The sequence below is a fragment of the Alosa sapidissima genome, chromosome 5 (genome assembly GCF_018492685.1).
Source record: "Alosa sapidissima isolate fAloSap1 chromosome 5, fAloSap1.pri, whole genome shotgun sequence".
Lineage (NCBI taxonomy): Eukaryota > Metazoa > Chordata > Actinopteri > Clupeiformes > Clupeidae > Alosa > Alosa sapidissima.
The window spans coordinates 5,348,404-5,363,966 of record NC_055961.1 but is presented as its reverse complement, the minus strand read 5'-3'; the positions used below and the strand labels follow the sequence as shown (position 1 = coordinate 5,363,966).

Here is a 15,563-nt window from a genome sequence, read left to right as displayed (position 1 = left end):
GAAGGTATCCCATCGATTTCTGTTTATTTTCGCATATTCCAACATAAGGAAGCAGCATGAGCCTCCCGTCATAATCGTCATGAGGACATTCCTCCCAAATGGCCCTATCACGTCTTGATAGGGCCATAACTGACGTCATGAGGGCGTGTTTCAGCTCGTGCAGCTCGTGGAAGGCAACTGCAAGATCTGTCTGCAGGCTAAGACTCCCGCGATATTTTAAGGCCATGTGACACGGTGGTAAGTCCCTCCCCGGCTGACAGAAGTCGGACAGAATTTCTAACCAGTAAGCATTGCGTCCATCCCAGTATGCATTGTGTTCAACCCAGCATGCATCACATCAAGTCAGATCTGCACAGATCTGCCGCAAGTCGAACTCGCCTGTTGCCTTCCACGAGCTGCACGAGCTGAAACACGCCCTCATGACGTCAGTTCAAAGACGTGATAGGGCCATTTGGGAGGAATGTCCTACGTATGGCAAGGCTCTCCGTAGACGGGCTCTGGGTTTTTCCGAAGCCCATGAACGCTAGGAAAGACGGCAGGGCTTGGATTTAAACATGTAAACAATTTCATCATAGCTTTCAGGAGCTTCTGGGAAATGGAGTTGCCTTAATTTATTTAGAGAGTGAACAAACTTATGAAACAGATAAGTATCGTCATGTAATCCATTGATTTCAACAATGTAATTGTATTCTAAATACCAACTATTTAACTTGTAACTGTATCGGAATACAGTTACTCATAATTTGTATTCTGAATACGTAACGCCGGTGTTACATGGCAACTGGCTCCCATGTTAACTGGCTGCGTTGATGACGTTTCATGATTGATGACGAGTCTTTACCAGATGTGGCCGCTTGCAGATTTGTCACTTTCTGATATAGGCCTACTAGAGACGCACAGAAATATGGATGACATGTTTAAAAGTCAAAATTGTATGTAGTACTACATGCACTGGACCATGAATATGCAACCCAAAAAACAAACACCTAAATAGCATAGATTAACTCCACATGGGCATTGAACCACGAATAATTAATTGACTTTGCTTGGTAATCAGACGTCTATCCACTTGCGCCACGAACCAGCTGGCACTCATAGAAATTGACTTCAGTTGTATGATTAAAAGAAGTCAGCTAACGTTATTATAATTGTAACAAGTTAACATAGCTGTTCATGTTATCTGGCTACCATGTTATCATGCTACTGTTGCCCAAGCCATTTAGTAGGCCTTCAAAGTATCATGGTTAAGTTTTACAAACGTTTCACTGAGGTTATAGGCTGTGGCCGCCCCTACCTGAAGTGTCTGTAGAGCCACATGAACATCAGCAAATAAATCAAATAAAAATGTGTTGCCTAATTGTGTATCCTTTTGTCCAGCCTATTCTTTTAAGAATTCAGTTCATGAAACACAGGCATTGAAACGCACACTGCAATGGGCAGGAGAAGTCTATAACGTCCATATTTTACACAAAATTTGCGCACAGGGAGAGTCAAACGTCTTAGGCTTATAGACTATTAACGTTAAATGTTACTGACATGTAAACATGGGTTTGATGTTTTTTTGATACTTTATTTCCTAATTCTCGCGTAGGGGGCTTCTCCTGTGGCGCAACAGGTTAATGCCTATACATTGCTTTTTCACACAGTCGAAATGGGTTCAGTCCTCCCCATCACACGTTGTTTTTTAATTATTATTTATTTATTTTTAGACCAGCAACGCTTCCTCAATTTAGGCTACAGATACTAGGTGGCCACAGAGAGCATGACCAGCAGTCAGTGAAATGTTTGAAAATTTAACCATGGTACTTTGAAGACCTACTGGCTTGGGCAACTGCTGTAGCAAGACAACACCATCAGCCGTGTTAACTTGCTACAATCATTACCTGACTTCTTCTAATTGTATAGAGTAAGTCAAGTAAATTTCACTATGACTTATCAGATGGTTCGTGGCGCAAGTACGTAGATGAATGGTTATCATTTAAGAGGTTTCATTTAGGAAGCAGGTTCGATACCCACGTGGAGTTATTATTTGGCTGGTATTTATTTTTTTGGTGGCATATGGTCCAGTGCATGTAGCGTACTACAGACAATTTTGACATTTAAATATGTCATGCATAGTTGTATTTGTTCGTCTCCAGTTTCCACCAGAAAGTGACAAATCTGCAAGCGGCCACATCTGTCAAAGAAACGTCACCAACGCAGCCAGTTAACATGGGAGCCAGTTGCCATGTAACACCGGTACATGTATTCCGTTACTCCCCAACACTGGCTACCGCCAGGAAATCCCCACTGCTCGACAAACACTGCGAACCTCATCGGTGATGGTGGCATTGCAGGAGCAAAATTGCAAGAGTTCAGCGGCAGTGTATCGCAAGGCCTTCATGACCAAACACAAACAAGCCTAGCCTAGCTAGCACAAAGGCAGGTGGATGCCATGATACAACTGCCATTCCGAGACAAAACATCTGCTGCACTGAAGAGGGGAGCAGCGCCAGTGACCTTTGCACCGGCTCACAGGTTTTGGCTGATTGCTACCTACGACATACTGTAACAGCATACTGTACCTGTACGGGGAAGCACAAAGAGAAAACAAACCATAGCCTGGGGAATAGGACAAAGCCACAGGGCTATGACAGTCATCTAAAAAATTGCGGGTTGCAACACCAGAATGCAACAAAAGAATATTTGTAGGCCTACAAAAGGTGTGCGGTAATTTGAAGTCACTGAGATGTCTTTCTCTCCTATAAACATAGCACAATTACAACTTCACTAGAAGACATTAGACACAACATTAGAAGTGCCCAAATCATGCTCACATTTTTGCTACAGTCGCTGCAGTATATTCCTGCGGCAAAATGCATTTACACACCTGCATAAAAATGTACTTGTGTGAGAGAAAATATAGGCCTACAACACCAACACCTTATCAATTCTTCATTACTTATATACCCTACCATAATCCTATCAAACATCAAGATCACATCCTACATTTTATTTCTACAGTTGTTGCAGTGAATTTGGTGCAAACCATATTCACAGTAACACACCTAATCTGAATAAAATATGAGAATTCTTGGTGGAATGCACATCCGCAAATCAGTAGGCTAGCTATGAATGGAACAAGACTCCTGTGGAATATTTTCTCACAAATGTAAATCATTTCTCGGATATTTTTCTAGCACAAATTCAAGTCAATACCTTCAACTGCAAAACAATTGTGTTCCTGTAAGATTTACTAGAAATAAAAAAAGAAAGAGCAGACCATAGACAGTAAAAGAAACAGGAGCAGACACAACTTTCAATTTCACCTACCTCATCACGTCGACTTACGCCGTATTTTGAGACGTCACTGCTCTGCGACGATGACATATTTTCCGCGCACAAATCAAACGCGCGTGTTGTTCTAGTCTACTTGCTCTGCTTGTTTGTGCAAAAGCACGTTATTGAGGTGGCATATTAAAGACACATAAAGAAACGACCACCTATGGATTTACCCTGTCCAGACTGGATCAGGCATGCGGAACAGATTTGGAGTCGGTTGGATCCTGAGCAACAAAAAAGGTTCTCCGTCCAGTCCGACATAGACGAAATATTTGACTTTGGACAGTCACAGACAACGTGAGTAATGCAACAATTTTCACCCTCAATGTCAGTGCTCATAGTTTCCTCCGATGCTGAGAAAGAACAAACAAACACTTGGAAGTGTTGACTTATCGTAGTTATACAGTACAGCAACGTCATATCGCCTAGTATGCTAGTGCAGTGACGGTAGTAGCTAACGTTAGCCAACTTTGGCGACGAGGATGGCTGTTCTCTTCTTTATGTTTATTTCGTATTTTTGAAAGTGTTCAGTATTTTTCTAGAATGTATGTTTAACTTGGATATTCTCCAGCAGACTTATTTAATTGAGTATTTATATTTAGATCTCCTTTATCTTCTTGTAACTTATTCAGGGCCGAGGATGTCCAGGTCCTGTCCGGTATCGGCACCACCTATCCTGTGCAAAAGTGCGCACAGAGTGCTGGGCGCTGTAGAGAGAGAGGCAACAGCAGTTTCAAAGCTAAAGACTACACGTCTGCTACGCTGCACTACTCACAGGTATGGTTGCTCCTGCCCACCAAACTTTTAGCAATAAACACCGGGGCACATCCTCTGAACCTATAAGAATCCCGTAAAAGTCTATGGATGAATGTATGGATTTCAAGCCTTTTTTTGTGTTAATATGTGACCGTGTTTGATTTTGTGCCCTGAGTACTAGTGGGAGAATGCAAGTCAATACCTCTGTGACAGTTTCATACCCAAAGACATTATGTCAAGGCCTGGTTTTTAAAACATCATCGGTTTACTGGAAATACATATAAATGATCTACCTTCAAAACATTTCTGCCATCTTCCTCTTGTGTACCCCGGTGAACTGCAGGGTTTGTGCCACGCCCCGGGGGACTCCGAGCAGCTGGCTCTGTGCTATGCCAACCGATCGGCCGCCCTGTTTCACCTCGCCAGCTACCAGGTGGGTACACACCACTGGGCTGTATGATGTCATTGGTACCGACTCCACAGTCTAGACAGGAAGCACTTGAGGAGGTGGAGATTGAGAGCAAAGACTCGCGTGTGGTCATAACACCATAACACCATATCTTAAGACAACATATGTGGTTAGAACACTTTCAGAACACCGTAACACTTTCAAATTCTCTTCAGAGAGCAGGTGTGGCCCTAACTCCTGAAGACCCAGCTCTTTAGAGAACATCTCCTCTCATAGCACCACTTACAACAAGTCTTGCTGATCCTAGCACTTACCAGCCGTCTTGAACTGACACGTAACTGTTAAAAACAGCACTCACTGTCACTTATTCTTACTGTACTCTACCGTTTTTTAAATTGTCCTAAAATTGTTGAGAATTGCTTTAAAACTTAAACTGTTTACCATGTTGTTAGTCGCTTTGGCTAAAAATGTGTCAGCCAAATGTAATGTAATGTAATGTAATGTAATGTAATAACACCTTAACATCGTGTTGTAATGTGGAGTCATAACACATTAACACCATTCACTGCCCCCAAGTCTTTGTCTCAGGGATGGAGAAAGTGCTGTTGTTTTGAGGTGTATGGTTGAATCGTATTGTTTTGGCCTTCTTAGTTTTGCTTTTACATTTGTGCTGCTCAGTCATTACAAACTCCAATGCTTAGGGCTTTGTAACACCACCTACAGTATTTTAGATGACTCATGTTTACACTCAGGCCCACTGGTACGCCTCACAGTGTTGTAATTTATGTACACAACCACAGATTATCCTCTTGGAGAAATATATTTTCTGTGTCATGCATTTTGTGGTGGTTGTGCAGAGCACTGAGTAGATTCCAGAGTGTGCTGTCTGAGCTGAGTCTCTCCCTGTGGGCTCTTGTCTGCAGGAGAGTCTGGAGGACATCGGCCGAGCGCTGGCACACGGCTACCCCGCTCAGCTGCAGCCAAAGCTCCTCACCAGGAGAGAGCAGTGCCAGGCCTTCATTCGGGCACAGCCGCCTGGGCAGCAGACGGGCACGGTGGCACCAACCGCCATCACAGCAGGAGTAAGTCTGCGCGTCAGCCTGGAGAAAGGGCGCCATCTGGTGGCCACGGAGGGGAAGTGCGCTGGAGACGTGCTGCTGGAGGACCAGGCCTTCAGCTGTGTGCTGATCCCAGGAGAGGGACTCTCGGGTGGGCCGGAGGGCAGGACCAAGCAGGGAGCAGAAGGGCCAAAAGGGGCATTTGGCACGGAGGACCGCTGCTGCCACCGCTGCCTGTGCCCCACGCTGTGCCCGGTGCCCTGCCCCGGGTGCAGCTACACGCGCTACTGTGGGCAGCGGTGCCAACAGCAGGCCTGGCAGGAGCACCATCGCTGGGAGTGCCCCCTAGGGGCAGAGCTGAGAGCCGCAGGCGTCCTGGCTCAGCTGGCACTGCGGGTGGCACTGAAGGGTGGCCTGCGGCAGGTCAAGAGGGCGCGAGGGTCAGAGGTCAAGGCTAGGAGCCAGTCAAAGCAGGAAGTGCCTGAGGAGGTGAAGGAGAGGGAGAGCAATGATGAGAAAGAGAACACATGTGGTCAAAACACCACATCGCCCTCTGCTGGACAAACCAAGTCAGTGCTGCCAAGCAGTGCTTCCATACAGATGTCTGACCTCTGTGTGGGTTGTCATGGTGATGCTTATCAGTATGTCTACAGTCTGTTGCCACACGTGGAGGGACACGCCCCAAGTCTGCGATTCCTTTATGCCATTACCATAGCAACACTGTACCAATTACTGCAGCAGGCAGGGCCTCCTCCATACTCTTGGGGAGGCGTGGACTACGGGACTGACAGCTCTGATGGCCAATCAGCATGTGAGGATCCTGTGGCTGGAGAATGGAATCCAGAATTAAGCATGCTGGGAGCTACAGCTCTGAGACATCTTCTACAGCTGAGGGCTAACGCCCAGGCCATCACTACTGAGAGAGTATCAGGTGAGAACACACACACACACACACTCTCAAACACACACAAGTACACACTCTCAAACCCACACACACACACACAAACTGCTGACGGCGGCCAGTGCTCAGGCCATCACCGCTGAGTGTCACGGTAAGAACCCACACACACACATATACACACACACACACACACATGTACAGGTACAGCACACAGACTATCACTGCCAGGAGAGTGTTTAAGATAATAGAGCTCTTAACCATCTCTTCTCTCACCTCACAGACAAGTGTGGAGCGGCGGTACAGGCCAGCCAAGAGATCCGTGTTGCCACGGCAATCTTCCCCACTCTCAGCCTCATGAACCATGCCTGTCGACCCAACACCAGTGTGACCTTTGACCCGGGGTACGGTGGGCGTGACCCAGATGGGGCCCCACCCCTCATCACGTCTGTCACAGGGGTCTCCGTCACAGTTCGCGCCGCGAGGGACCTGACTGCTGGAGACGAGCTACTACACTGCTACGGTAGGGCAATTAACCGTCAGGGGCAATAGAGGGTAGGGCAATTAACCATCAGGGGCAATAGAGGGTAGGGCAATTAACCGTCAGGGGCAATAGAGTGTAAGGCAATAAACCGTCAGGGGCAATAGAGGGTAGGGCAATTAACCATCAGGGGCAATAGAGTGTAAGGCAATAAACCGCCAGGGGCAATAAACCGTCAGGGGCAATAGAGGGTAGGGCAATTAACAGTCAGGGGCAATAGAGGGTAGGGCAATAAACCGTCAGAGGAAATAGAGGGTGGGGCAATTAACAGTCAGGGGCAATAGAGGGTAGGCCTATTTACCGTCAGGGGCAATAGAGGGTAGGGCTATTAATCGTCAGGGGCAATAGAGGGTAGGGTTCCTAAAAATCAGGTGCTATAGACCATGGAAATGTGGACACCCTCTAAGTGGAACACTAGCCAGTGGGGTCTGTACCCTTCTGTAGCAGGGCGGTCTGACATTGAGGCATCGGCCAATAGTGTTTTTGTTAGGAAGATAGTTAATAGATACATGGATGTTTTATACAGGGTTCCCATGGTCATGGAATTTCTGGAATATCATGGAATTTTGGAAAGTTGTGACATCAGGGAATTTGATCATTTTGGGGCAAAGTCATGGAATATCAGGGACTTTTGTTGTACCAGTTTAAAATTTACTTTCCAAAATACCTTAGTACAAATATTTCCATACAGAATTGGTGTATATCTGGTTATTAGCTTTACTGCTTGCTTGAGTAGGCCAACTTTGTTTATTCAATCCACATTTATTTATCTTCCACTCTAAAAAAGTAAAAGATTCTTGAACACGCTGCTCTGAAATCATTGGTCGGTTTATTGTACCATTTATTATATAGTAAGTCATGGAAATTCAGATTTTTTGAAAGGGAAAGTCAGGGAAAAGTCATGGAATTTTACATTTGACTTAGAGTGGGAACCCTGTTTATAGCACCACATAGGAATGCTAGCAGTCAACACAGAGCACTGTTCCTCCTTTAAACAACCGGTCTTGGACATTATCTCACTGTTAGTTAACCTCCCCAGCCCTCCGTGATTTCTTCCTCTGTGGTCTGGTGCCTCTCAGGTCCCCACTGCAGCAGGATGAAGGTGCAGGAGCGACAGCGCCTCCTCCTGCAGCAGTACCGCTTTACGTGTCAGTGTGAGACCTGCCTGCAGGACCTGCAGTCACCACCAGAGGGCTCCCACGCCAGCACGCACTACAAGTGTCCCAAATGTGGCAGAGCTCTGCAGGTAACTGTTCGGCTCCTGTGTGTGTGTGTGTGTGTGTGTGTGTGTGTGTGTGTGTGTGTGAGAGAGAGAGTAGAATCTTTTATTAGAGTTACTGTTTGATAAAAATATGTTTGTTTACAATGTGAGACGGCTCATATAGTGTAGTGTTCTGTATCTTAACGTTAGTCTCGTTCATGATGTTTTTGTTGTTATATGTTGTTACATGTTGTTGGTGTTGTTGTTGTTGTTATAATTCATGTTGTTGTTGTTCCTGTTCCTGCAGACGGGAGCTGGTGTTTATGTATGTGTGCGTAAGGGCTGCTCAGGGCAGCTGTCCAGTAAGGATGTGGAGCAGACCCTGCAGGTCATCAGAGGACGTCTGGATCAGGCCCTGGAGCTGCTGGACCTGGACAGGCCAGGTGAGGCCACACTTACTGACTGACTTAATTACCTACTTACTAATTCATTTGGCTGATGCTTCTACCCAAAGCCACTTACATGAGAACATTAGAAGGGCCAGCGCCCAAGAACACGTGTGGCAGCAACACACAAACACACAACTGTTTACGCATACCCCATCTCAATCATCCATGTTCTGTTTACCCCATCTCAATCATCCATGTTCTATTTACCCCATCTCAATCATCCATGTTCTGTTTACCCCATCTCAATCATCCATGTTCTCTCTTAACTTTCTCTCCCCCTCTATCCCTCTTTCTATATCTCCATCTCATTGTCTCTCCTCTATCTATTGCTCCTTGGTCTCCTATATCTATATCTATATCTATATATATATATATATATCTTTCTCTTGTCTCTCCTCTCTCCCTCTCTATCTATTGCCCCTTGGTCTCCTTCTTTCTCTAACTCTCTCTTTATCTCTCTGTCTCTCTCTTTATCTCTCTCTCTTTATCTCTCTTTCTCTCTCTCTCCCTGCCAGATGAGGCCCTCAGGCTTCTCCAGGAAGCTTTGAGCAGGGCAAAGCGCCACCTGCTGGACACACACCAACTGCAGGGGAAACTCTCTGATACAACTGCCAGAGCCTACGCAAGCATGGGTGAGTCTCTCTCACTCACACACACAGGGTCTCTGATGCCAAAGCTAGAACCTACCCCAGCATGGCTGAATTATATACACACACACACACACATATACACAGACACATAGACACAGCCTCTGTCTCTCTCACACACATATACACACACACACACACACACTTTCTGTCTCACACTCACACTAATGTCCTTCTGTTGCAGGTAACTGGTGTGAGGCGGCCTCCCACCTGAGCCGCAGTGTGTCGTGGGTCCGCGGGCAGTTTGGAGCGGACAGTGTGGAGGTGGGACAGCAGCTCTTCAAACTGGCACAGCTGCACTTCAACGGGTCAGTGCCCCACACAGGGGAGGGGCCGGGGATGTCAATCAACAGGGCTGGGGGAGGGGCCGGGGATGTCAATCAACAGGGCTGGGGGAGGGGCCGGGGATGTCAATCAACAGGGCTGGGGGAGGCGACAGACACATGACGGGATCAGTAGCCAACACGAGAGGGGCGGGGCTTAGGGGCGAGCCAATCATCAGGGCCGGTAGAGGGGACGTAGACGTGACCTCTGACATCAACACAGAGGGAGTCTCTATTGAACACACACACACACACACACACACACATCTGACATCAACACAGAGGGAGTCTCTATTGAACACACACACACACACACACACATACATCTGACATCAACACAGAGGGAGTCTCTATTGAACACACACACACACACACACACACATACATCTGACATCAACACAGAGGGAGTCTCTATTGAACACACACACACACACACATCTGACATCAACACAGAGGGAGTCTCTATTGAACACACACACACATACACACACACACACATCTGACATCAACACAGAGGGAGTCTCTATTGAACACACACACACACATCTGACATCAACACAGAGGGAGTCTCTATTGAACACACACACACATCTGACATCAACACAGAGGGAGTCTCTATTGAACACACACACACACACATCTGACATCAACACAGAGGGAGTCTCTATTGAACACACACACACACACATCTGACATCAACACAGAGGGAGTCTCTATTGAACACACACACACACACACATCTGACATCAACACAGAGGGAGTCTCTATTGAACACACACACACATCTGACATCAACACAGAGGGAGTCTCTATTGAACACACACACACACACACATCTGACATCAACACAGAGGGAGTCTCTATTGAACACACACACACACACACACATCTGACATCAACACAGAGGGAGTCTCTATTGAACACACACACACACACACACACATCTGACATCAACACAGAGGGAGTCTCTATTGAACACACACACACACACACACATCTGACATCAACACAGAGGGAGTCTCTATTGAACACACACACACACACACACATCTGACATCAACACAGAGGGAGTCTCTATTGAACACACACACACACACACACATCTGACATCAACACAGAGGGAGTCTCTATTGAACACACACACACACACACACACACACACACACACACATATCTGACATCAACCAGAGGGAGTCTCTATTGAACACACACACACACATACATCTGACATCAACACAGAGGGAGTCTCTATTGAACACACACACACACACACATACATCTGACATCAACACAGAGGGAGTCTCTATTGAACACACACACACACACACATCTGACATCAACACAGAGGGAGTCTCTATTGAACACACACACACATACACACACACACACATCTGACATCAACACAGAGGGAGTCTCTATTGAACACACACACACACACACATCTGACATCAACACAGAGGGAGTCTCTATTGAACACACACACACACATCTGACATCAACACAGAGGGAGTCTCTATTGAACACACACACACACACATCTGACATCAACACAGAGGGAGTCTCTATTGAACACACACACATCTGACATCAACACAGAGGGAGTCTCTATTGAACACACACACACACACACATCTGACATCAACACAGAGGGAGTCTCTATTGAACACACACACACATCTGACATCAACACAGAGGGAGTCTCTATTGAACACACACACACACACACATCTGACATCAACACAGAGGGAGTCTCTATTGAACACACACACACACACACACACATCTGACATCAACACAGAGGGAGTCTCTATTGAACACACACACACACACACACACATCTGACATCAACACAGAGGGAGTCTCTATTGAACACACACACACACACACACATCTGACATCAACACAGAGGGAGTCTCTATTGAACACACACACACACACACACATCTGACATCAACACAGAGGGAGTCTCTATTGAACACACACACACACACACACACACACACACATATCTGACATCAACCAGAGGGAGTCTCTATTGAACACACACACACACACACATCTGACATCAACACAGAGGGAGTCTCTATTGAACACACACACACACACACACACATCTGACATCAACCAGAGGGAGTCTCTATTGAACACACACACACACACACATCTGACATCAACACAGAGGGAGTCTCTATTGAACACACACACACACACACACACATCTGACATCAACACAGAAGGAGTCTCTATTGAACACACACACACACACACACATCTGACATCAACACAGAGGGAGTCTCTATTGAACACACACACACACACACACACATACATCTGACATCAACACAGAGGGAGTCTCTATTGAACACACACACACACACACACACACATACATCTGACATCAACACAGAGGGAGTCTCTATTGAACACACACACACACACACATCTGACATCAACACAGAGGGAGTCTCTATTGAACACACACACACATACACACACACACACATCTGACATCAACACAGAGGGAGTCTCTATTGAACACACACACACACATCTGACATCAACACAGAGGGAGTCTCTATTGAACACACACACACATCTGACATCAACACAGAGGGAGTCTCTATTGAACACACACACACACACATCTGACATCAACACAGAGGGAGTCTCTATTGAACACACACACACACACATCTGACATCAACACAGAGGGAGTCTCTATTGAACACACACACACACACACATCTGACATCAACACAGAGGGAGTCTCTATTGAACACACACACACATCTGACATCAACACAGAGGGAGTCTCTATTGAACACACACACACACACACATCTGACATCAACACAGAGGGAGTCTCTATTGAACACACACACACACACACACATCTGACATCAACACAGAGGGAGTCTCTATTGAACACACACACACACACACACACACACATCTGACATCAACACAGAGGGAGTCTCTATTGAACACACACACACACACACACATCTGACATCAACACAGAGGGAGTCTCTATTGAACACACACACACACACACACATCTGACATCAACACAGAGGGAGTCTCTATTGAACACACACACACACACACACATCTGACATCAACACAGAGGGAGTCTCTATTGAACACACACACACACACACACACACACACACACACACATATCTGACATCAACCAGAGGGAGTCTCTATTGAACACACACACACACATACATCTGACATCAACACAGAGGGAGTCTCTATTGAACACACACACACACACATACATCTGACATCAACACAGAGGGAGTCTCTATTGAACACACACACACACACACATCTGACATCAACACAGAGGGAGTCTCTATTGAACACACACACACATACACACACACACACATCTGACATCAACACAGAGGGAGTCTCTATTGAACACACACACACACACACATCTGACATCAACACAGAGGGAGTCTCTATTGAACACACACACACACATCTGACATCAACACAGAGGGAGTCTCTATTGAACACACACACACACACATCTGACATCAACACAGAGGGAGTCTCTATTGAACACACACACATCTGACATCAACACAGAGGGAGTCTCTATTGAACACACACACACACACACATCTGACATCAACACAGAGGGAGTCTCTATTGAACACACACACACATCTGACATCAACACAGAGGGAGTCTCTATTGAACACACACACACACACACATCTGACATCAACACAGAGGGAGTCTCTATTGAACACACACACACACACACACACATCTGACATCAACACAGAGGGAGTCTCTATTGAACACACACACACACACACACACATCTGACATCAACACAGAGGGAGTCTCTATTGAACACACACACACACACACACATCTGACATCAACACAGAGGGAGTCTCTATTGAACACACACACACACACACACATCTGACATCAACACAGAGGGAGTCTCTATTGAACACACACACACACACACACACACACACACATATCTGACATCAACCAGAGGGAGTCTCTATTGAACACACACACACACACACATCTGACATCAACACAGAGGGAGTCTCTATTGAACACACACACACACACACACACATCTGACATCAACCAGAGGGAGTCTCTATTGAACACACACACACACACACATCTGACATCAACACAGAGGGAGTCTCTATTGAACACACACACACACACACACACATCTGACATCAACACAGAAGGAGTCTCTATTGAACACACACACACACACACACATCTGACATCAACACAGAGGGAGTCTCTATTGAACACACACACACACACACACACACACACACACACACACACACACACACACATCTGACATCAACACAGAGGGAGTCTCTATTGAACACACACACACACACACATCTGACATCAACACAGAGGGAGTCTCTATTGAACACACACACACACACACACACATCTGACATCAACACAGAGGGAGTCTCTATTGAATACACACATACACACACACACATCTGACATCAACACAGAGGGAGTCTCTATTGAACACACACACACACACACACACACACACATCTGACATCAACACAGAGGGAGTCTCTATTGAACACACACACACACACACACATCTGACATCAACACAGAGGGAGTCTCTATTGAACACACACACACATCTGACATCAACACAGAGGGAGTCTCTATTGAACCCACACACACACACATCTGACATCAACACAGAGGGAGTCTCTATTGAACACACACACACACACACACACATCTGACATCAACACAGAGGGAGTCTCTATTGAACACACACACACATCTGACATCAACACAGAGGGAGTCTCTATTGAACACACACACACACACACACATCTGACATCAACACAGAGGGAGTCTCTATTGAACACACACACACATCTGACATCAACACAGAGGGAGTCTCTATTGAACCCACACACACACACATCTGACATCAACACAGAGGGAGTCTCTATTGAACACACACACACACACACATCTGACATCAACACAGAGGGAGTCTCTATTGAACACACACACACATCTGACATCAACACAGAGGGAGTCTCTATTGAACACACACACACACACACATCTGACATCAACACAGAGGGAGTCTCTATTGAACACACACACACATCTGACATCAACACAGAGGGAGTCTCTATTGAACACACACACACACACACACACACACCTGACATCAACACAGAGGGAGTCTCTACGCACTCCGTAAACACTTTGGACACAATGTGATGTCAGATGGCATGTGCCGAGAGCTGTGAGGTGGGACAGTGATGATTATTAGTAGTGCTCTTGTGTGTAATTAATTTGTGTGTGTGTGTGTGTGTGTACTCAGAGGGCAGGCTGGCCAGTCTCTCTCTGTGATTGCCGAGGCTCAGCGGGTTCTCAGCCTTCACCGCCACGCCCACAGTGAGGAACTACAGGAGCTCAGAGCCATGGAGAACTGCCTTACTGGAGCACTGTGAACACACACACACACACACACACACACACAGGAGCTCAGAGCCATGGAGAACTGCCTTACAGGAGCACTGTGAACACACACACACACACCATCATGCCAAAAACCACACTCATTGTGACAGAATTACACACAAACACAGACTGAGACTGAACACCAAACGGTCAGACTATGTGGATTAAATCTAAATGCAAAAGTATGTGTTTACACTTGGAGCAATCTAACAGAGTAATTTATTAGTCTGATGTTTTTCAGGTGTGTGTGTTGTGTGTTGTGTTTGACCTGCAGGGGGAACTCTCAGTTCACTCTAGAGAATAAAGGAGTTTCAGTTCTTGGCACATGAGAAAAATATAGTGTAAAATATATGTAAATAATTTTTAAGGAAAATAAATATGTGTAAATATGCATCGAATATAATGTAACAAATAAACAAATTTAAGTAATA

General features: G+C 45.9%; 1 protein-coding gene across 1 annotated transcript; it reads left to right on the top strand.

Annotated features, from left to right (window-relative positions):
* The first annotated feature begins 3,366 nt into the window (after positions 1–3,366).
* On the top strand, positions 3,367–15,307 carry smyd4 (SET and MYND domain containing 4). The gene is made up of 11 exons (XM_042090990.1): positions 3,367–3,618; positions 3,954–4,098; positions 4,421–4,510; positions 5,410–6,475; positions 6,726–6,965; positions 8,063–8,229; positions 8,492–8,627; positions 9,149–9,265; positions 9,465–9,588; positions 14,993–15,144; positions 15,195–15,307. The coding sequence occupies exons 1-10, from the start codon at positions 3,485–3,487 to the stop codon at positions 15,120–15,122; spliced, it is 2,349 nt and encodes a 782-aa protein (XP_041946924.1). The 5' UTR covers positions 3,367–3,484; the 3' UTR covers positions 15,123–15,144; positions 15,195–15,307.
* The last annotated feature ends 256 nt before the right edge of the window (positions 15,308–15,563 follow it).